Raw genomic sequence first — 26,934 nt, 5'->3', positions numbered from 1 at the left:
GGGAGGAAACCGGAGCACCCGGAGGAAACCCACGCAGACACGGGGAGAACGTGCAAACTCCACACAGTCAGTCGCCTGAGGCGGGAATTGAACCCGGGTCTCAGGCGCTGTGAGGCAGCAGCGCTAACCACTGTGCCAACGTGCCGCCCACACCTTATTTCATGATACAGGACTGTATCTGAGTGCATGCAGTATATGAAATAAGGTAACTTCCATTATGGTTTTCTTACCTTTGTGGTTCCTTAACTCAACTTACACAAATTTTGCACCATTTGAACCTAGTTGGCAGACCTTAGCAGCATTCAATCACATGCTATTAATTTAGAATAAAAAATTGCAGTAAGAAAGACATTTTCTTGCCTCTTAAGAAAGTTTTGAAAACTGAGAAATAGCATTTCAAATGTATCTGCAAGACCTGTACCTGTACCTTCCTGTACCTTTTTTTGCCACATGCAATATTTTTATTTCCTAAGTTATCTAATTTATCATATACAACACTGTTAAACTGCTGCCATATTTAACTATTTTGGACTTGTGGGTTGGAAGCTTCTTTTGGCTCAAAGTTCCTGTTTACAGAATTTGGCTCTGTAGCACCAGTGGTTTTGGGGCAACGTGTACTAATTTAGTAGCAAAATTACATCCATGCCATTCTGGAACACTTTGTGCTAACTACCACCTTGTTGAGGGGTGAGCATGGAAATAAATATGCAGAGTAGGTAGGTTGTAATGTCAGCTAGAATCTAACATTGCCTTGCTATTTTAGACTTTGACACGCAAGGAAATGTTCACAGCTGTGTATGCATTCAAAAGTATTAAAGGGCTCCTGCCAACACCTCTTAAAGGATTAATCAATAACTTGCAGGCTAGTCATTTTCTAAGGTTTCATTTGAGTTTGTGGAGGTATAGAGATATTGAACGAGTTTATTCCAATTGAAGAGTTTAGGTATTAGTGCTACTGAAAGAATTCTGAGCACACCACACATTCCCAGTCCTGAGTGGCATAGTAGATGTCTGCCATTCTCTGCAGAGAACCAAAGGAGTACAGAAGCTAGCGAGTTTTGAGAATGTTTATAGCTCAGGTTGAGGTTCTGGATGTAGGTTTGCTTGCTGAGCTGGAAGGTTTATCTTCAGAAGTTTCGTCACCATATTAGGTAACATCTTCAGTGAGCCTCCGGACGAAGCACTGCTGATGATTCCTGCTTTCTATTTATATGTTTGGGTTTCTTTGGGTTGGTGATGTCATTTCCTGTGGTGATTTCATTTCCTACAGTAATGTCATTTCCTGTTCTTTTTCAGGGGGTAGTAAATGGGGTCCAAGTCAATGTGTTTGTTGATAGAGTTCCTGTTGGAATGCCATGCTTCTAGGAATTCTCGTATGTGTCTCTGGTTGGCTTATCCTAGGATAGATGTGTTGTCCCTTTTTGAAGTGGTGTCCTTCCTCATCTGTATGTAAGGATACGAGTGAGAGAGGGTTATGTCATTTTGTGGCAAGTTGATGTTCATGTATCCTGGTAGCTAGTTTTCAGCTTGTTTGTCCAATGTAGTGTTTGTTACAGTTCTTGCACTGTATTTTGTAAATGGTGTAGTAGTTTTGCTTGTTGTCTATGTAGGGTTTTTCAAGTTCATTAGCTGCTGTTTTAGTGTGTTGGTGAGTTTGTGGGCTACCACGATCCCAAAGGGTTTAAGTAGTCTGGCAGTCATTTCTGAGATATCTTTGATGTAGGGGAGAGTGACTAGAGTTTTGTGGATGTGTTTTGCTTGCAGAGTGTGTTCATTGCGTACCCATTCTTTTCACAAAGGGCACTTCATTGTTATCATGGAACAGAAAGAAGACTTTCCCATGGTACTGTTGACTGCACACATGTGGTTTGCAGGCACTGTATCCCATTACTGAGAGATGCTACAACTGCAAACTTTACTGCTCATTCTGCTGTTTGTTGTGTGACCATGCCCAACAACAATGCTGGTTAATGCCTATTACCTGGCAGTAGTTATGGCGTGTCCATCTTGCACCTGTTGGCTGTTCGAGCAATCTTTTAGCCATGTAACTAGCCAGAAAGTGGCTACTTGATGTAAGAATATCTAGTCTACCCCAGACTGATTACTGCATATCAACAACCTTCCAGGGCTCACAGTGTTGGGTGTCCTGACCTGTGGTGCATATTCCAGCTCTTGCCATTATATAATAACATATGCAGGTTTAAGTATACACAAATGTCCACTGTATCTAATGTCTCATCAGTGGCACTTGCAGATTCATCACCAGATCTGAGCTTAATGTTGGGATTGTGATCCAACTGGAAAAATCTAGGAAGGAGTTCAGATAACCAAAAGCTTGGCCAGAGAAGTAGTTGATTATAGTTGCGTTAAGAGGGAAAATGAGGTGGAGAGCAGGAGTGTTGTAGGAAGGCAATTCAAAAGCTTAGAGTAGAGGCAACTGCAAGTCACCAGTGGTAGAACATTAGAGCCCTGAACGAGGTGCATGGAAGCATGTTGGTGAATCTTGGGATTGGCACAAGTTACAGAGAAAGCAAAGGTTGAGTCTTTGAGAGATTTGAAAAGAAAAATGAGAAGGAACCAGTGTAGGTCAGTGAACACAGTAATGTCAGGTGACCAGGATTTAGTAGAAGATTAGAGTGGTGCTGGAAAAACACACCAGGTCAGGCAGCATCTGAGGAGCAAGAAAATCAACATCTCGAGCAAAAGCCCTTCATCAGGAATAAGGCTGGGAGCCTTGGGGGTGGAGAGATAAATGGGAGGGGTGTGGGGCTGGGAGGAAGGTGGTTGAGAGTGCAATAGGTGGATGGAGGTGGGGATGAAGATGATAGGTCTGAGAGGAGGGTGGAGTAGATAGGTGGGAAGGAAGATTGACGGGTAGGACAGGTCAGGAGGACGATGCTGAGCTGGAAGGTTGGAACTATGTAAGGTGGGGGGAGGAGAAATGAGAAAACTGGTGAAATCCACATTGATGGGGTTGACGAGTCCCGAGGTGGAAGATGAGGCGTTCTTCCTCTCGGCGTCAGGTGGTAAGGGAGTGGCGATGGAGGAGGCCCAAGACCTGCATGTCCTTGGCAGAGTGGGAGGGGAGCTGAAATGTTCAGCCACGGGATGGTGGGGTTGATTGGTGTGGGTGTCCCGGAGATGTTCTCTGAAGCACTCTGCGAGTAGGCGTCCAGTCTCTCCAATGTAGAGGAGACCGCATCGGGAGCTCATTTTCGACCAGTACAAACACTGGCTGAAGGGTCTTTTTCTCTATGATGGCATGTCACAACGACAGCAACTTGCATACATCGATTACCTGTAATGTAGTAAAAGGACCAAAGATACTTTACTAGTGAATTACAAAGGAAATGTTAAGTCAGAAAATCATAAGCTCAGTCACGATAGCAATATTTTAAAGAGTAAATTAGAGGATGAGAGAAAGGTAGAGAGGTAGACAGGTTTAAGAAAGCATTTCCAGGGCTTGAGTTTGGCTCGCTGAAATCATAGTTGCCAGTGGTATAATGAATGAAATTAGGAATACATAAGTGCTCATAATTGAGGGAACACAGAATTCTTGAAGGGATGGACAAGGTTGCAGAGGTATGTTTATTGCCATGGAGGGATTTGAACAACAGGTTGAGTGCTTAACATTGAGACAATGCTGAACTGAGTGAATGTAAATCATTAACTGCAGGAGTGACAATGGACTGTGACTTAATTTGGATGAGGACATGGATAACACATTTTCCAAGTCCAAACTGTGTCTTCCTAACAAGACCATATTAGCCAAGTGGCTAAATATTTTTAGCTGTAGTTCAGTTTTTCTACAATTGCTGAATTGAATTTAATCTTTAACAAAGTAAAATCAAAATCAGCATTTACAAAATATATTTTAATGACAGTTATTTTCAGAAAACTGAAGCTAATATGATGTGATTTGCTATATGATACCTTTAAATGCATTCAAAAGACCATTTAACAGTTAATTTGTGGCAGAATTTTTTTGGGAAAATCTCCACCTTGTTTTCTTTAAACCAGTATGTTATCAGTGGGAGCATACTCTCTTCCCTTCTGTTGTATTACGATAGATCAACGGTCTTCATTGCCACAGTAACTGGGAAGCAAGGATATTCTTCTGCAGCAATATTGGAATTGTCAATTGTATTTTTATTTCATTTATAGATTTCAGTCAGTGCGTGGAATTTATTTATAAAATAATGTTTTTTTGTTTTGGTTACTAAAATCACGATCAATACAGTATCAAATGCCCACAGAAGACAGAGGCATCTCTACCTTACTGAAGCTCCTGTATTTGGTCTTAACTATATGTACCAGGAAGCTGGTCACTGTTCCATATGCTCATTGCCTACTGCAATGTTTTTTGCATGTTACTGCGCAGTGAGAACCAAGGTTAAGGTAAGGACTAGATCAAAGCAATTGTGCAGTTGGAGACATGTAAACAAGCTGGAAACCATCAGTGTCTGTCTTTCACAGTTTATTAAAAGCAAGAGTTTACAGTTGCTAGACGAACAGGTGGTGCAACTCAGTTGGTTCTGACCATTCTGTGCCTCTGTATTTATTAGTCAGGTTTTCACAGTTGTACTAGCCTCATTGTACAGGTCCTTTTAACTATTCTGTTACCCTGCTGTTGTGTATTTTTCATGTGTTATCAAAGTGCTGATGAACAAAAAAATCAGTCTCAAATAAGCCAGGGTAGGCCAGAGCTGACAGTTAACATGGCTTATGCTGGGAGATTGCATAAATACCCTAGAATTTTATGTTAGACTTTTAAAAGCATTTTTATTTTTCTTTATTTTATAGAATTTATTAAATGAGGTGATAAGATATAGATCTTACGGCTGAAATAATTGGATAGTGATGTACGGGAATCAAAATGAGCTACTGCCAAGATTATTAATTTATGAATTGATAAAAGTGAAGCTTAGCTGTGACACCTATTCTGTTGCTTATGATGTATTAGCGTCAGATCTCTGATTTAACATTCATGGAGTTGGATTGACAAATTAATTATTTCTGGAACTTCAGTCTAAGTTGTAGGTTTGCCAATTTAGCTGAAGATGATTGCTCTGCTATAAATCTTATTGACATCTCCAAATGATTGGAGGAAGTAGCAGGCTAGACATTTGGACAGAATGTATAATGTAGACCTATTGAGGCGTTTAGCTTCATGGAAACACAATTTCTGTGTATATTATGCTTTAAAAATGCCAATATTATTATGGAAGAAATATTAAGGTGATTTATATGATTCTATTGTACATTAACTTTAGATCTTTCTAATTGATACTTCAGTAACTCAATTTTGTTTCTGTCTTGTAACAACAGAATTGTTTCCATGAGTACCAGTCAGTGCTGTAGTTTAGCTACTAGTACATTTATACGAATAGTGTATTATGACATCCTTGACTGTTTTTAAATGCAATATTATTGCAGAAGGTTTGCTGCAATGGCATTGAAAATTATTCTGGAATTAATCTGTTTTATAAATGTGGCATTTTTATTGACCTGCAGTCACTATAAATAACTGAAATCATATTTTCCAATTTGCCAAAGCTCCTCTTCCTCATTGTCATGGAAACAATCTATCTTATTTGCATGCTGCATTCAACTGTGTACATACAACTGTGACTGTATGTGCAAAACATACCCAGGATTCAGTTATTTTTCACCATTTATATCATTTTAAAATCTAATTGGCAAGTTCTGAGGAAGGGCATCGAGAACACAAAACAAGTTCCTGTAAAAAAAGCCTGAAATTTTTTGTTTTCATTTGGATTGTACTTGAGAATTATATATTTAATGTTTGTCAATTGTAATAGGTCTTTAAACCTATTTAAAGACCCAAATCCAGCATGTTGGAAACATAACAATTTAGGAATAATATTGCGGCAAGGTATTTGAAATATACATTCATACATTCAAATAAGGGATAACCGAATCTTTATACATGATATGGGAAGATACTATTAGATTTTTTTGTCATTTACTTGCATACAATTATTGTAATGAAGTGTTGTAAATTCTGGGAGAATTCACAGGTGAAATTCATTAACTAAACATTGGGGCCAAATTAAGATGTCTGCGTGCTACATTAAAACCAATAATACGAAGAAAATTTCGCACAAATGTACATTTTTATTACCACCCAAGTCACTGTAGAAATAGGAATCACATGACAAAATTCCACAAGATGTTAACATTAGAAGAAACTAATGTTAACAAAAAATATTTTATGAAACGTTGGCCCATTTGAATGTGTTATTTTGCAACAATTAATCTCTTGAGGCAAAAGTTATTTGCTAGAAAAGTTAATGTATAACTGACCATATGATGGCTACCTATCTTGTACGTTTCTAAGAGGTCTGAAGAGAGATAAGAGGTTTCATTACTGAGTCAGAAAAATTGAAAATTCATTGAAAACTCAGCAAAAACAGTATCCTCATTCAACACTATTCACAAATGTCATCAAAAGAGTCACAGATCGCAGCAGTTATTATTAGTACTGAAAGAGCCCAGATACAACAAGGAAAAAGAAAATTATGTTAGGAACTTATTGCACCTATATGGAAAAGATTGAGAGGTATTAGCGATCAACTTTCACCCATCAATAATAAGTAACAGTAAAATATTGCCAACAGTGAAGTGTTATGTTAATCTTTTTAAGGAAAGGGATACTATATTTAAAGATATTTTGAACTAAACTGTGTACATTTAATCCAACAATTTTCTTGTTTCATATAGATTGGATTGATGGCATTCTCAAAATCAAATGATCAGGAAACTTTGATATACAGCATGGAAGAGGAGATTCATAAAATATTTCATGCCAAGAGTCACAGACATGTTGACATAGGGATCCCAAAAATCCGTGATTGGGATTATAATTAAATGCCGTCCAAGTTATAGATTTCCTTTTCTAGGTCTGCTGATAGAAACATAGGAGCAGGAATAGACCATTCGACTCTTTGAGCCTGATCTGACGTTCACTATGATCATGGCTGATTGTTTAAGTCAGTACCCTCTTCCTGCTTTCTCCCCATAACCTTTCAGCCCTTTAGCTCTAAGACCTATATCTAACTCCTTGAAAGCATTCATTGTTTTGTCCTCAGCTGCTTTCTGTGGTAGAGAATTCCACAGGCTCACCACTGTCAGGTTAAATAAATTTCTCCTCCTCTCAGTTCTAATTGGCATGCATTGTATTGTTAGACTTTTTCTGGATTTCTTGGTGATTGGGAATATACTTTTTGTGCTTAACCTGTTCAGTCCTGTTAAAATTTTATAGATTTCTGTCGAGCAGTGGATGTGGTATATGTGGACTTCAGGTAGGCATTTGGTAGGTTCCCCATGGTAGGTTTATTCATAAAGTCAAGAAGTATGGGATATAGGGAGATTTGACTATCTGGATTCAGAATTGGCTGGCTGACTGAAGGCAGAGAGTGGTTGCAGATGGAAAGTATTCTGCCTGGAGGACAGTGTTGAGTGGGGTCCCGCAGGGCTCTGTTCTTGGGCCTCTGCTCTTTGTAGTTTTTATAAATGACTAGGATGAGGAGGTTGAGGGGTGGGTTAGTAAATTTGCAGATGACACAAAGGTTGGAGGTGTCGTCGATAGTATAGAGGGCTACTGCAGGCTGCAGCGCGACATAGCCAGGATGCAGAGCTGGGCTGAGAAATGGTAGATGGAGTTCAACCTGGATAAATGTGAAGTGATGCATTTTGGAAGGTCGAACTCGAATGCCCTTCTTGAAGAAGGGCTCATGCCCGAAACGTCGATTCTCCTGCTCCTTGGATGCTGCCTGACCTGCTGCGCTTTTCCAGCAATACATTTTCAGTATAAGATTAAAGACCGGAATCTTGGCAGTGTGGAGGAACTGGGTGTTCAAGTTCATGGATCCCTCAAAGTTGCTACCCAAGTGGATAGGGTTGTTAAGAAAGCACATGGTGTTTTGGCTTTCATTAACAGGGGGATCGAGTTTAAGAACGGCGAGGTTTTGCTGCAGCTCTACAAGTGTTGTGTCCAGTTCTAGTCGCTCTACTATAGGATAAAGACAGAGGAGTTGGAAAGGGTGCAAAGAAGATTTACCAGGATGCTGCCTAGACTGGAGGGCTTGCCTTATGAAGAGAGGTTGAATAAGCTCGGACTTCTCTCTCTGGAGAGAAGGAGGAAGAGAGGAGACCTGATCGAGGTGTACATAGCCAGAGACTTTTTCCAAGGGCAGGATTGACTGGTATGAGAAGTCATAGTTTGAAGATATTAGGAGGAAGGTTCTTTACGCAGAGAGTTGTGAATGCATAGAATGCATTGCCAGCTGTGGTGGTGGAAGCAGAGTTATTGGGAACATTAAAGTGACTGCTGGACATGCACATGGATAGCAGTGAGTTGAGGAGTGCGTAGGTTAAGTTACTATATTTTACATTAGGATTAAATCTCGGCACAACATCGTAAGCCAAAGGGCCTGTTCTGTGCTGTACTTTTCTATGTTCTATGTTTACTTTCAATGACTGATATCCAAGGACATCCAGGTCTCATTGCACCCCTCCCTTTTCCAATTTAGCACCATTCAGATAATAATCTGGCTTCCTGTTTTTGCTGCCAAAGTGGATAACCTCTCATTCATCAACATTAAGCTTCATCTGCAATGATTTTCCCATTTACTTAACTTGTCCAAATCACAATAAGGCATCACTCACAACTCAGCTTCCTACCCAGCTTTGTGTCATCTGCAAAATTGGAGGTATTGTATTTAGTTCTGTCATGAAGCTCATTAATATACATTGTGAATAGCTACAGTATAAAAACTGATCCCATCTAATACCCTAATAGTCACTAAAATAAAACAAAGAACTGTAGATGCTGGAAATCTGAAGCATAAGCAAACATTTCTGGAGAAACTTGGGCCTGGCTGCATGGAGAAAAGCAAATTTAATGCTTCAGGTCCAGTGACCCTTCTTAAATTGATTGTAGCTAGGAAATATATTGCAGGTATGTATGTTGAACATGGGGGTGGGGTGGTGGGAATTGGGCAAGTTGGGGTAGGGTTTGCTGTCACAGGAGTAAGCAATGGATAGAGATGGAGCCCAGGGGAGAGATAGATAGTTAAACGCATAAGGGGATGGATAATGGTAAGCCAGGGAGGAAGAAAAGCTAATGTTTTGGATTATAAGTAGGTGAAAATGGGTTGGCTGTGCTGAAAGTAGCCCTTGTGCTGACAGGGATTGGGGTGTAGGACAGGTAAAAGACATGATAGAAGGTGTTCAGGCCCTAAAATTATTGAATCCTGAATGCTGCAGGGTCCCCAAGCAGAAAAGTAGATATTGCTTTCCCAGGTTGCACTGAGTCTCACTAAAGCACTGCAGCAGGTCAGAGACAAAAATGTTGGCGAGGGAGCATGATGCTCTTTTAACACTTGAACAGAAGAGAATTCCCTATCTATATCTGATTGTAGAAAAAAACTGAGTTATGAATGAGGCAAAACCTCAAAGTTGAGGTTAAGGTGCTCTCTGCAAAAGATTCCTTCTTTCATATAAATTGAATTTTTAAAATTAATCTCTAATTAATTATAGATTAAATTGTTAACAATTGAGATTAAAAAGTGATTTGTTATCATGAATGCAAGGTAACTTACTTTCGCAACATAGTGATCAAGCACTGAGTAACGTTTATATATGATCTGTCAAATTCATAACGCATGGAATTCAAATAGACTTGTGATAAGTTTTAAAGATCAATTTGAAAGAGTTGTGTGAGATTTAAAACAGAAATCACAAATTGAAAGTTCATGCAATGGTCAAAATCAATCATTTGTCTGGATACTAGCTCTCACTTACAAGTTTTATGCTTTGCTACTTTAGTTCCCACTCTAAAAATATGACCTTAATACCTACCTCTTTAATCAGCTCTCCAACTCCAGCAGTTTGCTTTCATCTTATCCGTATGAAGTGTCTTTGGACATCTTTTTTTATTGCTGCTAAGTAAATACAAATCATCAAATTTCTGTTCCTGATGTCCTTTGAAAATCGCAACTGCTTAATATCGAGGATGGCTATCTGCTCGTAATTACAGAAAAGGTTCTGCGTGTTTGATAGTGCATCACATGGCCGACTGCTATAGTGTCAAAATCTAAAGTGAACAGATTTGTAAGGATTTGGGAATCACAGATACTTAAGATATGCAGTTGACTATTTCTAAGTTATTTTAAGGTAGTTTATTTGGGTTCTCAAGTAACAGCAGTTTAAAATGACACATTAGCTAAATAGACAGGAAAAATTTGTAATCTTTGATTGTGAGTGTGGTTCACTGACACCAGAAGATACATGGACATTTTGCAAAAGATGTGTTAATCTTAGTAGCTTGTGATTGACATAGGGTAAACTCCTAGCCGCTAGAAATAAAATACATCAACGAGTCTTTGTTGGCAGGGGCAGGGATGGGGGGGAGGAGGAGAGGGTGGTCATCATGCAGTTGCTTTCTTCAAGATGACAAAGAACAGGAGCTTGTTCTGTCTTGAAAATATTAGACATCCATTCATTGGTATTCCTTCAGTTTTCCTGTTCTTTGTCATCTTGAAGAAAGCAACTGCGTGATGACCACTCCACACACCCCCACCGCACCCCACCAACAAAGACTTGATGTATTTTATTTCTAGTGGCTAGGAGTTTACCCTATGTCAATCATTTGTTCAAAACCTTCCGATGCTTATCGGATGGCACCAAGATGTCAGGATGTTCATTCCCAGCTCAATGTCATTCTTTGGTTCTTTATAAACTCTAGTACATATAATGGGTACATGTGGTGCCAAACTTGAAAATAAAGTCATAGGTAGACAAGACAGTGAAGAAGACTTTTGGTATGCTTGCCGTTATTGGTCAGTGTATTGAGTAAAGGAGTTGGGAGGTCATGTTACAACTGTACTGGACGTTGGTTAGGCCAGTTTTGGAATAGTGCATTCAGTTCTGGTCTCCCTGATATAAGAAGGATGTTGTGAAACTTGGGAGCGTTCAGAAAAGATTTACCTGCATGTTGCCAGGGCTGGAGTGTTTGAGCTATAGGGAAAGGCTGAATAGGCTGAGGCTGTTTTCCCTGGAGCATCAGAGGCTGAGGGGTGACCTTTATAGACGTTTATAAAATCATGAGGGGCATGGATAAGGTGAATAGTCAAGGTGTTTTCCCTGAGGTGGGGGAGTCCGAAACTAGAGGGCCTAAGTTTAACGTGAGAGGGGAAAGATTTAAAAGGGACCTAAGGAGCAACTTTTTCATGTAGAGGGTGGTGCATGTATAGAATGGGCTGCCAGAGGAAGTGGTGGAGACTGGTACAATTGCAACATTTAGAAGGCATCTGGATGAGTATATGAATATGAAGCTTTAGAGGGATATGGGTCAGGTGCTGGCAAATGGGACTAGATTGATTTGGGATATCTGGTCGGGGTGGATGGGTTGGACTTGAAGGGTCTATTTCCATGCTGTACATCTCTATAACTCAATTACACCCTGATGTTAATGTAATGATCTTGGAACCAGGATTGAAATCTTTGTGATCACTTTCTCGATTTGATCCTAGTTCATGACTATTTAGAATTGTTTAAACTTTTGTAGATAGAGAAAGAGAGAAAATGAAGTGTTGGCAGCATTTTCATAACCTTCTCTATTGTTCAGAAAACCCTAATTTATTAACAGCCCTTTTCTTTAAGATGAAAAGGCAGAGATAGCATGTCTACAATGATACCTAAGAGACATAGAGCAGAGTAACAGTGAAAGTTATTTTTCAGGCTGAAGTCTCCTCTCCCCTTCAAGGTTCGATGTTAGGGCCACTACTGCTGTTGTTATATATTAATTACTTTGACTTGGTTTTGCAGGACTCGAGTTCAAAATTTGCTGATGATACAAAACTTGGAAATTTATTGGGTAAGAATGGGTGGGGACAAAAGTAACATTTTATAGAAGAATATTGACTGGTGAATAGGGCTGACATATTGCAAATGAAATTTAATACAAATGTGTACTTTTGATATATTTTGGCAGGAATAATGACAAAGACGATGAACTAAATAGGATGAATTAAAGTGGAATAGCAAGTGAGAATATTTTCAACCATGCAGAAGCCCTGTGCTTTATAGTTAGGCATGGGGCCATATTTTCATGTCACAAGGAGAATCAGAAGTTGGGACTAATTTGAGTACACAGAAAGCAAGAAGGAAGATTAACTATTTATGTATAATTAACATACCATGGGTTACTTTTGTTTATTAGGTAGTCTCATCTAGCGCACAGATGCAGTAGGTTATCAGGAAGACTAATGAAATGTTGGCTTTTACTTCAAGGGAGTTGAAATCTAAAAGTAGGGAAATTTTATTGCAATTTACATTGGTGTGGTGAGATCACATCTGAAGCACTGTAGCTCTTTGGTCCTCTTATTTAAGGAAAGATATAATTTCATTGGAGGCAGTTCAGAGAAGGTTCACTAGGATGATCACCAACATGGAGGCAATGTCTTATGAGCAAAGGCTTAAAAAAACTGATTAGCACTCTACTCACTGGAATTTCATAGAATGAGAGGTGGTCTCATTAAAACATATTAGATTGTTAAGGGACTTGACAGAGTAAATACTGAGAGAATGTTTCCCATTGTGGGAGAGTCGAGGACCAGAGAGCATAGTGTCAGAACAAAGAAGTGTCAATTTAAGACTGAGATGAAGAGAAGAGACTATTTCTTCCATGAGCGTTGAGAAGCTTTGGACCTCCTTGCCACAGAGAGCTGCAGCAGTATATTTAAGGCTTAGATAAAGTCTAAATCAAGGGTAACAAGGAAAGCCCAAGAATGTATGTGAGGAATGTTGGATCAGCCATGATCCTATGGAAGAGTGGAGCATGCTTGGAGCCACACACCCCACTCCTATTCCTGTTCCTTATGGTCTTATGGTTTTATCTTCCAATCATGATTGACTTTAATGAACACAGCTACAACTTGTGTCACAGCATTTCACGATGAACGGTGTCCCTCCAATACCCACACCCTTTTCCACTTACCTCTTTCAAAGTCATTTGTTATTCCTCAACCTCTGACCCTGCTGCTATCAATATTTTAATTTCATATGAGGTTTCAATTTGCTTTGCATCTGTTCTTGTATCGGTGACTATGACAGTACTAATTATTAGGTGTGCTCTATGTCTTTGTATTTGAACACAGACCAGAAAAGGTTTGTGGCATTATTCCTGTAGGATAATTAATCATTCAGGGTTGACTTGTGAGAATTGAGGATTGAGAGATTCCACACAGATGCCCAGTTAATCATTGGAAGTGGCAAGTTGCATGAAAATCTAGTGCAGTTCTCACCTTAAGTCAATTTGATAGATTGGTCACATAAGTCCTGCTCCTGCAAATCTCACAGTTCTGTGACGGTGTTCTAAAATCTCCTTAATCTGGAGCAGCAATGTGCCTCACTAATCTGGAGGAAATGGTATCAAGGATAATTACAATCAATCTATGTGTAAGACATCAGAATCAGAATAGCTCCTTAGCAATATGAGCAATCAACAGTTGCATCATACACAAGTGATACTTTAAAATAATCCTTGATGCAATGGGACATGGAGGCCTCCGATAAGGAGAGCTATGGGCTGCATTTATATGGACCTATGACATGGTCAATATTATTTCAATGTATGCAGCACAAGCCAAGTTGTGGAAATTGAAAGTGCAGTAGGATTTTCTCTCCTCTCACTCACAGCCTTCACATCATTGAAGAAAGGCAGTATTACAAATAAGAGCATGTTGGCAAATACATATAATTCAAGGTCAGAGGAACGCAGCTCCATGTCTTTACGCAACATCTGAGATCTTGGTTTACCTTAGATGTCTTTGAGATATATTGCCCACAAATGACACTTTAAAGATCTCCTGTGACTACTTCTGTTTCACAGTGATAACAGGATCAACTCATAATGACCAGTGACCTTGTGAACATGATTTCAAAAATCTGTCATTGCATATGGCTCTCATGAAGAATTCTGAGATTATAGCTGTCTTTACCTGTAATGCGTAAGTGCCTGTTTGCCCTATGAAACACCTTACCTCACTCGCAAGTAGAATCCACGCTCTCAGACAAACGCTGTCTACTCAGTTAAAAATCACACAACACCAGGTTATAGTCCAACAGGTTTAATTGGAAGCACACTAGCTTTTGGAGCGTCGCTCCTTCATCAGGTGCTCCGGAAGCTAGTGTGCTTCCAATTAAACCTGTTGGACTATAACCTGGTGTTGTGTGATTTTTAACTTTGTACACCCCAGTCCAACACTGGCATCTCCAAATCATTGCTGTCTACTCAGTGTGTGATGGCAGGCAATTCTCATTTTTATTGCACATTTGCAATTCACATGAGGATGGAAAGCAACATAGGTTGGGTTTCACAGTGGATGTCTCGGGCTCAGCCTTTTTATCTACTGACCCATCCTCCTTCTTTCTCAAGTTCCTCTTATCATTGCTGTCCACTAGTTGGACTGGGACTGCGCAAATAACTGCAGCCCACTCCGTGCGTGTATTGATATAGAATCCCTAAGCCGCAATGCCTCAAGTAGCCAACTGGCTGTTCCTGGATAGATATTGGAAAATGCCCTTGACTGACTAGTGAGCACTCACTGACAGTTTATTCCCCTTTGACTTTTCCTTTTATTCATTCATCGGATAAGGGCATCATTGGCTCGGATAGCATGTACTGCCCATTCCCAGTTGTTCTCAAGAAAGTGGTGGTGAGCTGCCTTCTTGAACTCTTATAGGTAGACACATAATACCATTAGGAAGGGAGTTCCACTATTTTAATCCAGTGACGCTGAAGGAATGTTGATATATCCCCAAGTCAAGATGATGCATAGAAGGGTAGTTGCAGCTGGTCAAATTCCCATGTATGCTGCACTTGTCCTTCTAGATTGTTGTAGTTGTGGATTTGGATGTTGCTGCTTAAGGAGGCTTGGTGAATTTCTGCGATGCATTTTATAGGTGATGCATATTACTTATTTTGAGTATTAATTAGGAAATAAGTGAATGTTTGTGGATGTGCTACCAGACAAGCAAGCTGCTTTGATCTGTATGGTGTCAAGCTTCTTGAGTGTTATTGGCGCTACACTCATCCAGGTAAGTGGAGAATGTTCCACCACTCTCCTGACTATGACTTGCAGTTAGTGGACAGGCTTTGGGAGTCAGGAGTTGAGTTACTTGCTGCAGAATTTCTGACCCCTGACCCCTGACCTCTTATTGCCACAGATTCTGGTCACTGATAGCCCCCAGGTTGTTGATAGTGGAGCATTTAGTGAATGAGAAGAAATAGTGGTTAGATTCTCTCTTTTGGGTATGGTCATTGCCTGACACTTGAGTGGTGTGAATATTATGTGCCATTTGTCATCACAGTTCTAGATATTGTCTTGCTGCATTTAGACCTGGACTGCTCATCTGTGGAGTTGTGAATAGTGCTAAATATGATGCATTCATCAGTGAACATCTCCACTTCTGACCTTATGATTTGAAGGAAAGTTCTTGATGATGCAATTGAAGATGGTTGGACTAAAGACTGTACCTTGAGGAACACTTGCCCACATGTCCTGGAGTTGAGATGACTGACCATAACCATCTTTCTTTGTGCTAGATGTGACTCCAAACAGTAGAATCTTCCTCTGATTCCCATTGACTCTCGTTTTGCAATGATACCTTGATGATACACCTGGTCAAAAGCAGCCTTGATGTCAAGGGCAGTCACTTCCACCTCTTCTCTGGAGTTCAGCTGTTTTGTTCCATGTTTGAACCAAGGTTGTTGAGGTCAACAGTTGACTGAACCTAGCAAAACCCAAACTGAGCATCTGTGAGCAGGTTATTGCTGTATAATTTCTGCTCATTAGAATTGTTGATGACTTCTTCTGTCACTTTATTCATGATAGAGAGCAGACTGATGCATCACTAATTGCCTGCATTTGATTTGTCCTTCAGCCTTTCTGGAAGACCGTTTGTGTCATCAGATAGCATCAACAACTAACTTCTACAAGTGTCTCTCCAAATGTGTATATTCTGCCTTCTTGATTAGAGCAAAAAATAAATACCTGTCCCTTTGAAATAAAACATTCAAAACTTACAGTAACAAGGTTCTATTTGTCACGAAGCAAGGAAAGATTTGCTAAGTGTCCCTTCCTAATAGGTTCTGAGATAACACAATCCACTTGTATTGTTGCTGTAGCTTTAATATGTACAGTATTTCCTTTCTTGATGCATCCTTTTCTGAGAATTCCTCAGGCACTGCTGCTGTTGCAAAAGATCTCCCGTTTCACTTTCAGCATTAGTTTTAGTTGTTCTAGCCTTATTATGAAGCATTTTATTTTATTTGTCTTACTTTTAGGTTCTAGCCTTTTTCCTTTATAATTTTGATGTTCTTCTGTTTGTTCTCTGGAACATTTTCCATATCCAGATTTTTTTTCTTCCAATTTCCTTGTTGATTTCCACGTGACCATTTCTTTTCATATAATTGTCTATATGAGATATAGTTACCCACCAGAATTGATGATTCATGATTTTTTTTATATTTGATCATTTAATTTAGCTTTTAGGGTTACCAGAATACTATTCTAGAATTCTTTCATTCTTATGATTTTCCATATGTTTTCAAACATCTTCTGTAGCTCAGCAATTTACACCGCTGATAACACAGCATTTATTTTCTTCTTGCAAACTCAATAAATACTTAGTTTTCTTTCTTGTAATCTAAACCTTGAATTAATAAGCATCAGGAACATGCTCATAACTTCTGAGTGTTGCTATTTTAACATCTTCATAACCTACAGACTACCATTCTGAGAAACATGTGAGCATTTATGGCTGTGCCTATTAGGGATTTTGCTATGGGGCAGAACCCCAAATGCAATGGTTGTTTATAGCTCTCGCTTTCAATATATGTTTTCTAAACTACTACAGAAATAAGATAACTTGAGTTGAAAGAAATAAATGCTGCATGGGACCAAAGGGAATGTAACAACCTAAGGTGTAAAAGAAACTTTAAACAGAATATCTTATAGCTGCAAAGATCACAAGAGTCTAATGCACCCCTGCTTAATAGCAAGCCGCTCCTATGGGTTACGTATATTAAACTGCAAACACATTTTGTGTTTTTCCCTTTTGAAGAATACACAAAAACAAGATTAAAAAAAGCTAGTTTCAATTCTACTGTTGTGTGCTAGTGGAACTGAATATTCACATATGTATCAGCCTCCATTTGAGCCTAACACAACACAAAACCCTCTTATTAATTGTCACTACTTTCTAATCACTCATTTTTAATGGCTTAAGAAATCTTATTAATTTGCTAAATTCTTCTACTTACCTTTGTTCCACCACAGAGTCATAGTCATGGCTCATAGAGTCATAAAGACCCTTCTGTCCAACCTGTCTGCGCTGACCAGACATTCCAATCTGACTAGTTCAATTTTCCAGCATTTAGCCCACAACTCTCTAAACCCTTCCCATTCATATGCCCATCCAGATGTCTTTTAAATGTTGTTATTGCACTTGCCTCCATCACTTCATCTGACAGCTTGTTCCTTAACGTGAAGAAGTTAACCCTCAGGTGCATTTTAAATCTTTCCCCTCTTGCCTGAAACCTATGTCTTGTATATTGGACTCCTCCACCCTAGGAAAAAGACCTAGGCTATTCATCCTATCCATGCCCCTCATGATTTTATAATTGTCATTCCTTAGCCTTCCTTGCTCTATACCACTTATCCTGGCTGTCCCTTTTTCGGACTTTCTTGTTTGATGATCCTCATTCATTTTCTCCTGCTCTTGCTCCCTTTTGATTGCTGTATCCTATCCCTAATGTCCCACTTTAAGTAAGGCAGATGGCAGGAAGCAGTGTTGGCAGGGCTGGAGACCAGTGGAAGGGTCAGCAATCAGAAGAGGCAGGAGCAAGAGCGATGAAGGAAGTGGCAAACCAGAGTACATCAGTGAACACTAGGATTAAGTGAGTAGGAAGATTGCATGTGAGAGATGTTCGAGGCAGGGATAGAAGTAATAAGTGATAAGTAATGACTAGTACAATTGATGAATGGGAAATTTAGTGAGGAAAGTGATGAGTGAGAAGTGGGGTAGGATCAGTTTAGTGGGAGGGTCTAGGGAAGGAAGTGGTGAGCAGGAGAGATGTGACTAGTAGGAGGGGCAATGACCAGGAGAGCTGGGGAGAGAAGAGATGGTTTGCCTGCTAAAATCAAAGTGTATTGTTACAACACACTTTAAATGGGGGAGTACCTGTAATCGTATTTACAATATGGAATATATTCAGGTTGACATGAAACTAACAGTTTGAGAAAATAAATATTAACTAATTGATGACTTCTCATGGCCTTCAGTTCCATCATGCAGCCAATGAAATAAATTGAATTTTATTGAACAACGATGAATTTGATAGGGTTTAAAATAAAATAAGGAAGTGCTGGAAATAATCAGTAATTCAGGAAGTATGTATGGAGAAAGAACGTTTATGTTCCAGGAACTAAAACCATACAGAGACCATTGGCTGCATTGTTCCTGTGTGGGTTCTTTGGTAAAGTAACCCAGTTAGTTGCATATTACTTTTTTTTCCCCCCATTGACTTGTGATTCTTCACATCTTAAGAATTTATCCAGTTCCCTTCTGAATGTGACCATTAATGCTCTTTCCACAAACTTTTCAGACAATGCATTTCTGATTGCACTAACTCACGACATTAGAAATGTTTCCTCATCATCTCTGATGATCTTACCAATCACCTTAAACCTGGGCCTTTTGTTTTCCGATCCCTCTGCCTCTGGAAATATGATATTATTTGCTGCATCAAAACTGCTCATGATCTTGATCATCTTAACCAATTCTTCCCTTAACTTTCTCTTCTTTAAGATGAATAATACTTGCTTCTCCAGCCTGTCCACATAACTGAAGTCCTTTATCCCAGTTTTCCTTGTAATAAGTGTACCCACTAAGGCCTTGTCATGTTTGTTAAAAAAAAGTGTTATCCAAATTTGAGCATGATATTCCAATTCGTAATTCTCTGCGTTATATTTATTGTGTCATGCCTGTTCATTTCATCAGTTTCCCATGTCCCCCTGAAGATTCCTCAATGTTTACTGTGGCCTGAATTTTCTGATTTGTGTCAGAATCTCTATTTTAGGTCCATATCAATATGAAATGTACCCACTTACCTCTGGAGTACTTTCCAAGGTGAACTTGTGGACTTATACCCTTCCTGGCTGAAGCTGTACAGTCCAGGAAACAATGCTGTAGCAGTGGAGAGGATCGGTGCTGACGTCACTTTCTCTTTGTCAGCAGTCTGTGCTGTGTTCTGTAGTTTAAAAGATCCAAAGCCACTGAGATAGTTACAGAGAGAAGGTTAGTATTTAAGTTGAGTGGGAGGGGGAAATAGAGTAATTGCTGGTTAGGGTAGAAGGATGTCAGGTCATTTAGAAGTGCAGGTACCAGGTTGGTAGCAGGTTGGGTGACTGGTGAGTGGAGCTGGTGATGGAGAGTTAAATCAGCTCAAGTTGTGAAGGGTGAATGTTGGATCTGTGGGAAGCCTGTGTGGTCAGGTAAGGACAATTGTTGGGTTTCGAGTGGGTATAGAAAGGCTTGTTTGTATGGAAGAGATTAGTTCCATGGAGAACCAAGGGCCAGGTCAGGGTGGCACTGTGGCTTGGGAACAGGAGTCTGTTGGGATCTGGGGTTAATTTGATTCCAGCTGCGGGGGCATTAGATGTACATTGAGAGTCAGTGAGGACATCAAGTGGTGGTTTTCAGTAGTGATTCATGGGGATTACTTTAATAGTTATTCAGGAGGCAGGGAAGGTTTTACCCACTACATATTTTCTTGTCTATTCTTGAAGGAATTTTTAGAAGATTTCAGATGTCAGGTATTTGATGATTGGAAATCCCTGGGAGTCAGCTGTTTAAGGATCTTTAGGTGATCCTGATGCACAACTCAAGTCTATGCTTCAGCCACAATCATCTTTCAACTATCTGGGCCATTATTTCTGAATTTAATGTCATCTGGAAACTTTGAAATTGGCCAGTCTGTAAGTTGATGTTCCAGATAGCAAGACTATGGATCTGAGGGGGGGCTTCTGGTTTGTGAATTTTGGGTAATCCGTAGAAGCATGGTGTGTTATTTATTTTTCCAGATTTCTGAGGTTTTTTGAGTAGGGCTGTGATTCAGTTCTCTAGGTGTGGCGTTGGGTCAGATCGGGTCTATCGCCACTTGTTGGTAAGTGTTGGTATCTGCAAGTAGTATGTTAGCTTTTTCAATTTTTTTTAGTATTCCTAATGCTTTCCTTTCTTGTATATTGAGTGTGTTTCCTTCCTTTTTCCTGCTTAATGTTGGTGCAACTACTGGTCTGATATCTGGATTAGTGGTGCTGGAAGAGCACAGCAGTTCAGGCAGCATCCAATGAGCAGCGAAATCTGGTCTGATAGTTTGCTGGGTTTCTTCTTTGAGTTGGATGTCTTTCAATGTTGTTTCTAATGCTGCTAAGAAACCTTTCTTGTCTGCATCCTGCAAACTGTAATTTAATCCTTTTGTTAAGACGGCTTTTTCAGTGTCTGTTAAGGGTCGGTCAGATAAGTTTTCTATCCGTGCTTTTGTGTTGTCAGTATTGTTATTTTGTGTAAGTTTGTCTAGTTTTTTTCATTTTCTGTATTTCTCGCTGTCTAATATCTCTGGCTTGTTGTACTGTGACTGTCCGTTCGTGGTCTGTTGCATGAATGAGCAAATATTTTTGGTGCAAAATATCCTGATTGTATTTACGGAGTCTGTTGAGGGCATCATTAATAATTTCTCTAAGCATTTTGAGGCCGTTTTGTTCTGCTATTCTTTTGGCTAGTGGCATGTTAAGGAGCAGTCTGTACTTAAAACATGTAGGTAGTACCTGTTTTCTTAGGCATTCGTGCAGGAATTACAGCTGTTCACGGGTGATGATCTGTCGGATGGCATTTGTTTCCAATTTTTGGGTCAGTTTTAGCATATATTGCCCATTGGTGTTAGCAAGTTTTGAGAAGATTTATAGCTCAGGTTGAGGTTCTGGATGTAGGTTTGCTTGCTGAGCTGGAAGGTTCATCTTCAGACGTTTCATCACCATACTAGATAACATCTTCAGTGAGCCTCCAGACACTGCTGGTGTTTCCTGCTTTCTATTTATATGTTTTGGGTTTCCTTGGGTTAGCGATGCCATTCCCTGTGATGTCCTATCGTGATGTCATTTCTTGTTCTTTTTCTCAGGGGGTGGTAAATGGGGTCCAAGTCAATGTGTTTGTGCCATGCTTCTCACAAGTATCCTTACATACAGATAAGGAAGGACACCACTTCGACTGGAACAACACATCCATCCTAGGACAAGCTAAACAGAGACATGCACGAGATTTGATAGAAGCATGGCATTCCAACTGGAACTCTATCAACAAACACATTGACATGGATCCCAAAAGAACTGGAAATGACATCATAGGAAATGACATCACCAACCCAACGAAATCCAAACATATAAATAGAAAGCAGGGAACACAGGCAGGGCTTCGTCCAGAGAATCACTGAAGATGTTACCTAGTACGGTGATGAAATATCTGAAAGTGAACCTTCCAGCTCAATATGAGCAAACCTACATCCAGAACTTTGAAATTGTATTGTGCTTGTATATCTAAGATCAGAATGTTACAATCATAGTAAAAATGAACCTGAGTCATTCATAGATTAAAGTGACACTTAATCCAGGAAACTATTGATGTAACATAGCTGCTGTGATCTCTTGATCATGGATTGAGCTAAATTTTGTGAAACCATTGTGTGAAATACAAAACCGCTCTGCGCTGAAATTACATTTCATCCAAAGACAATGTAAATTTGCATCATCGAATCATGGAGTAGAATTCCTATAATGTGGAAGCCGACCATTTGGTCCATCAAGTCCATGCCAACCCTCCAAAAGAAATTGCACCCAGACCCCCCCCCCCCACCCACCCCTATTCCAGTAACCTGACATTTCCCAAGGCTAATCCACCTAGCCTGGACATTATGGGCAATTTAGCATATCTTTGGACTGTGGGAGTAAACTGTAGCACCCAGTGCAAACCCAAGCAGACATGGGGAGAACATGCAAACTACACACAGATACTTATCTGAGACTGGAATTGAGCCCAGGTCCCTGAGGCTGTCAGACAGCAGTGCTAGCCACTGAGCTACCATGCCACCCCAACAAGAAATTTGTGTACTGTTTACCTCATATTATCAGATGAAAATCTTGTCTGTTTTGTGACTAGCTTGGAAAGATAATGAATAGATTCAAGAATATACAAATGAACCTATATCAACAGCTGCTTGGGACAGCAAAGGAGAGACTAGAAAAATCAGGTTGTTAAGCAAAAGCTTCTGTAAGGTGTTTGACAAGGTTCCTCATGGTGGAATGGTTAGCAAGGTTAAATCACGTGGAATACAGGGAGAACTAGCCATTTGGATACAGAATTGGCTTGAAGGTGGAAGGTGGTGGTAGAGGGTTGCTCTTCAGACGGGGAGCCTGTGACCATCGGTGTGCGACAAGGATTGGTGTTAGATCCACTGCTTTTCTTCATTTATATAAATGAGTCGAAAGTGAATATAGGAGGTATTGTTCGTAAATTTGCAAATTATACCAAAATTAGAGGTGTAGTGGGCAGCAAAGAAGATTACCTCAGAGTACAATGGGACCTTGATCAGATAGGCCAGTGGAATGAAGAGTGGCAAATGGAGTTGAATTTAGATAAATGTGAGGTGCTGCATTTTGGAAAGACAACTCAGGGCAGTTCTTATTCACTTCAGGTAAGGTCCTGGAGTGTATTGCTGAACAATGAGACCTTGAAAGTGGAGTCGCAGATAGATAGGATAGTGACGAAGGCATTTTGTGTGCTTTCCTTTATACAGGAGTTGGGCTGTACAGGACATTGGTGTGGCCACTTTTGGAATATTATGTCCAATTCTGGTCTCCCTCCTATAGGAAGGATGCTGTGAAACTTGAAAGGGTTCAGAAAAGATTTACAAGGATGTTTCCAGGGTTAGAGGGTTTGAACTATAGGGAGAGGCTGAATAGGCTGGGGCTGTTTTCCCTGGAGCATCGGAGGCTGAGGGGTGATCTTACAGAGTTTTTAAAATCATGAGGGGCTTGAATAGGATAAATAGATGATAAGACCTTTTCCCTGTGGTGGGAGAATCCAGAACTAGAAGGCATAGGTTTAGCGTGAGAGGGGAAAGATATAAAAGGGACCTAAAGAGGCTGGTGTGTGTATGGATGAGTTTGCCAGAGGAAATAATGGAGGCTGGTACAACTACAACATTTAAAAGGCATCTGGATGGGTGTATGAATCGGAAGGGATATGGGTTAAGTGCTGGCAAGTGGAACTAGATTAGCTTTGGATATCTAACTGACATGGACAAGTTGTATTGAAGGGTCTGTTTCCATGCTGTACATCTCTGACTCTATAACTGGAAGACACTCTTTTTCTCTGCCTGTCATTCTCATTTAAGTCAATGATTGGTGAAACAATAACTTGAGGAAACAACCATTCACTGAGAACTCAGGGATATCTTCAAATTTCGCTTTGGCTATTATAATTCCAATCTAAGCTCCTCTATTGTCCTTGTGTCCCTTAGGAATGCACACTATATGCTGTCATGTACTAACTATTCTGCTGGTTGTCAACTGGCGAAAAATGATGATTAACAGAAAAAATCACAGTAGTTTAAATTCGTTGGACACAAATTATTTAAATTTTTTTCACTTTTGACAACAGTTTAAAAACCTCTATCACCAGAGAATGATTACAGTGCAGAGGCTGCCGTTCAGCCCATCAAGTCTGCACCAACCCTCTGAAGGGCATCCCACCCAGATGCCCTACTTTTGTATCCCCATTACCCCACATTTACCCTGGCTTATTCACCTAGCTTGTACATCCCTCGACACTATGGGGCAGTTTAACATGACCAATCCACGTGACTTGCACATCTTTGGACTGTGGGAGAAAATGAGACCATCTGGTGGAAACCCATGCAGACACTTGGAGAATGTAAAACTCCATGTAGATAGATAGTCACTCAAGGCTGGAATCCACTCTGGGTCCCTGGCACTGAGAGGCATCAGTGCTAACCACTGTACTGCCAGGCAACCCCTCTCTCTTCCTTCAAACCCTCATGCCCATCAAAACAAACCCCAGTGTCTTCCCACATTTTAAACAGCCTTGTCAGCAGCCTTCACTTCATTTTCTAAATTGTTTCACCTTTTGATGCATTACAGTGATACTGAAGCTGAGATCAGGAGCTTAGCAGTATTAAGAGTCAAATCTTCCCATCATTCTGTGACAACACGTAACATTATCATTTCACTTGTCTTATTTGCAGCCCTTCTTAAATCATTATTATTTAATGCAGCATGTTCTATTACTAGCTAATGGATCAACTGTAGGTGTCTCAGTATACTTCAATTAGTTTAATTGTAAATAGCTGAGCAGTTATCAGCAAAAATATTCTATATAGTTGGCTTTCAAATTTTGTGATAAACCATTGCATGCATTTTCCAAAACTCTATTGATGATATATTCCATACTGAAGATTTGACAACATAATGCAAAATAAAGCAGAGCAAATGGAAATCCATCTATGAATTTTTGAACATGTAGCATACCATGACTAGTTTCTAAATTATGATCAGATAATTATAAACTGGTGATGTACACCAAATAAATGAGCTCAGTTTATGTCTGTACAAGGTATTTTATCATGTAGATTAGCATTTAGTTTAATCTGATATGATTGGGAATTTATTTTTTTAATATAAAAAAATAGATTTTTAAATATTACAACAAATACAAAACAATGCAGTTCAAAACAGCACAAAAATAGTACAAAACTAAACCCAAATAATAAAAAAAATCCCCAATGCACCCTCTTATACGAATGTATAAACATATATAGAGAAGTATAAAATTAAAAAAAACCTAAACTAGCTATTTAACTAACTAAATAAATACCTAACAACAAACAAATAAATAAAAATAACTCAGCCCAACCAAACAAAACACTCATACATTCACAGTTCCTCCTCCCTGGATATTGGACTCATGAAACACAATCCTTACGGCTATATAAAAGCCCTTGTTAGTGTGGCAGATAAATCTGTGTCCAGGTATTTCAAAAAGGGTTGCCATGTCTTGTAAAAATTCTCAGTTTTGTGGTGTACCATATTTGTGAGAAAATCCAGGGGAATATGCTCCATAACAATCTTCCGCCAACCTGACAGGCTTGGGGGGGGGTTTTCTGATATCCAACCTAGCAAGATATTTTTCCTTGCACAGAATGTAAGAATATTGAAAAGTTTTGCCTTATGCGAGTCTGCAGGCATTACAATGGGTAGGCCCAAAAGGAGCGAAATAGGGTCCTTCTCCACCCCTAAAATCCTCTCCATTGCACCCACCTTCGCGCTCCAATATGTTTGAAGCCTGTCACAAGACCAAAGCCAATGGGTAAGAGTACCCGTACAGACTTTGCACTCGGGGCATGCTGAAGATACCCCTGGTTTAAATTTTGACAAACTGTCTGGGGCTAAGTGGACTCTGTGGAGAATCTTCAACTGTAAAGCATGAGCCCTATTGCAAATTGATATCTTTCTTGCATTCTCCCAAATATCCTCCCATGCCTCTGAAGAAACTTCAACACCCAGCTCTCTTTCCCACGTCTTGCAGAGTCGATCAGACTCATCTGAGGTGGCATTCCCCAATTGGTGATATAGAGTACTGACAGAGAGTGTACTCTTAGCCCTTAGTACCCCTCTTTCTATGTCAGATTTGTAGGGATCAGTCAAAAGTGTGGTCCTTTTTTGAATAAAATCCCTAATTTGAAAAAAATGAAAGAGGTCTCTATTAGGTAACTCATACTTCCGTACTAACTGATCGAAGGACATCATTACATCTCCCTCAAATAAATCACCCATGCAAGATATACCCCTAGCTGCCCAACGTTTAAATCCTGAACCTATCATACCTGGTTCAAAACTCGGCATACCCACTAAAGGTGTAAACAAAGATGTTTTGCCAATATTACCTTCCCTCTGCCGAATTGCCCTCCATGCTTTAATAGTATTGATGACTATTGGGTTATGGCAATATTCCCTAACTGTCCTCACCTTGTCCAAAATCAGCAAACTGGTAAGAGGCACCTTGCCTGGGAGACTTTGAGATCTAGCCATATTGAAAGAGGGTCCCCACAAACCCAATCATTTACATAGGTCAAAAGTGAGCTTAATTGGTAATTTTTAATGTCCGGAAGGTCTACTCCCCCTAGTCTGTGAGGCAACTGCAGTTTGGCTAATTTAATGAGGGGCCGTTTATGGTGCCAGATAAAGGAGCTGAACTAACTGTTCAGTCCCAAGTGTTTGTTTATTGAAAATCAGGGGGAGCATCCGTATAGGGTATAGCAAACGAGGGAGAATATTCATCTTAATAAGCGCTTTCCGACCCAACCATGAGACTGGAAGTGCCTCCCATCTTTGGAGATCTTGTTTAATTTTTTCAAATAATTGAGTAAAATTGGCTTTGAACAGCCAATCCAGAACTGGAGTAATGAATATGCCCAAATACACAAAACCCCTCTGTGACCACCTAAATGGGAATCTATAGTCACTCTCAAGAGCGAACCCTTTCGTAAGACCACCCATAGGCATAGCCTTTGATTTAGCAAAATTAATCTTATACCCTGAAAAAGTGCCAAATGCGTGAATGCATTGTATCAGGCAAGGCACTGAAACTGCTGGATTTGTCAAGGAAATTAGAACATCATCTGCATACAACGAGATCTTATGTAATTTTAACCCCACTTCTGGAGCTGATATATTGAGATCCCCATGAATGGCCTCTGCCAACGGTTCAATC

General features: G+C 39.8%; 1 protein-coding gene across 11 annotated transcripts in view; it reads left to right on the top strand.

The window, feature by feature from the left end:
* Nucleotides 1-26,934, top strand: part of LOC140481473 (disks large homolog 2-like) — a 956,164-nt gene that overhangs the window by 177,732 nt on the left and 751,498 nt on the right. The window contains exon 1 of one of the 11 annotated variants that reach the window (XM_072577708.1): nucleotides 4,104-4,398. The exons of the other annotated variants lie outside the window; for them this stretch is intronic. Coding sequence (XP_072433809.1) covers nucleotides 4,309-4,398 — 90 coding nt within the window. The 5' untranslated portion in view covers nucleotides 4,104-4,308. Of the gene's footprint in view, nucleotides 1-4,103; nucleotides 4,399-26,934 lie in introns of those variants that run through there. 11 annotated transcript variants of the gene reach the window in all.

This window comes from Chiloscyllium punctatum, chromosome 9 (assembly GCF_047496795.1).
Source record: "Chiloscyllium punctatum isolate Juve2018m chromosome 9, sChiPun1.3, whole genome shotgun sequence".
Lineage (NCBI taxonomy): Eukaryota > Metazoa > Chordata > Chondrichthyes > Orectolobiformes > Hemiscylliidae > Chiloscyllium > Chiloscyllium punctatum.
This window is presented reverse-complemented; position numbering and strand designations above follow the sequence as displayed.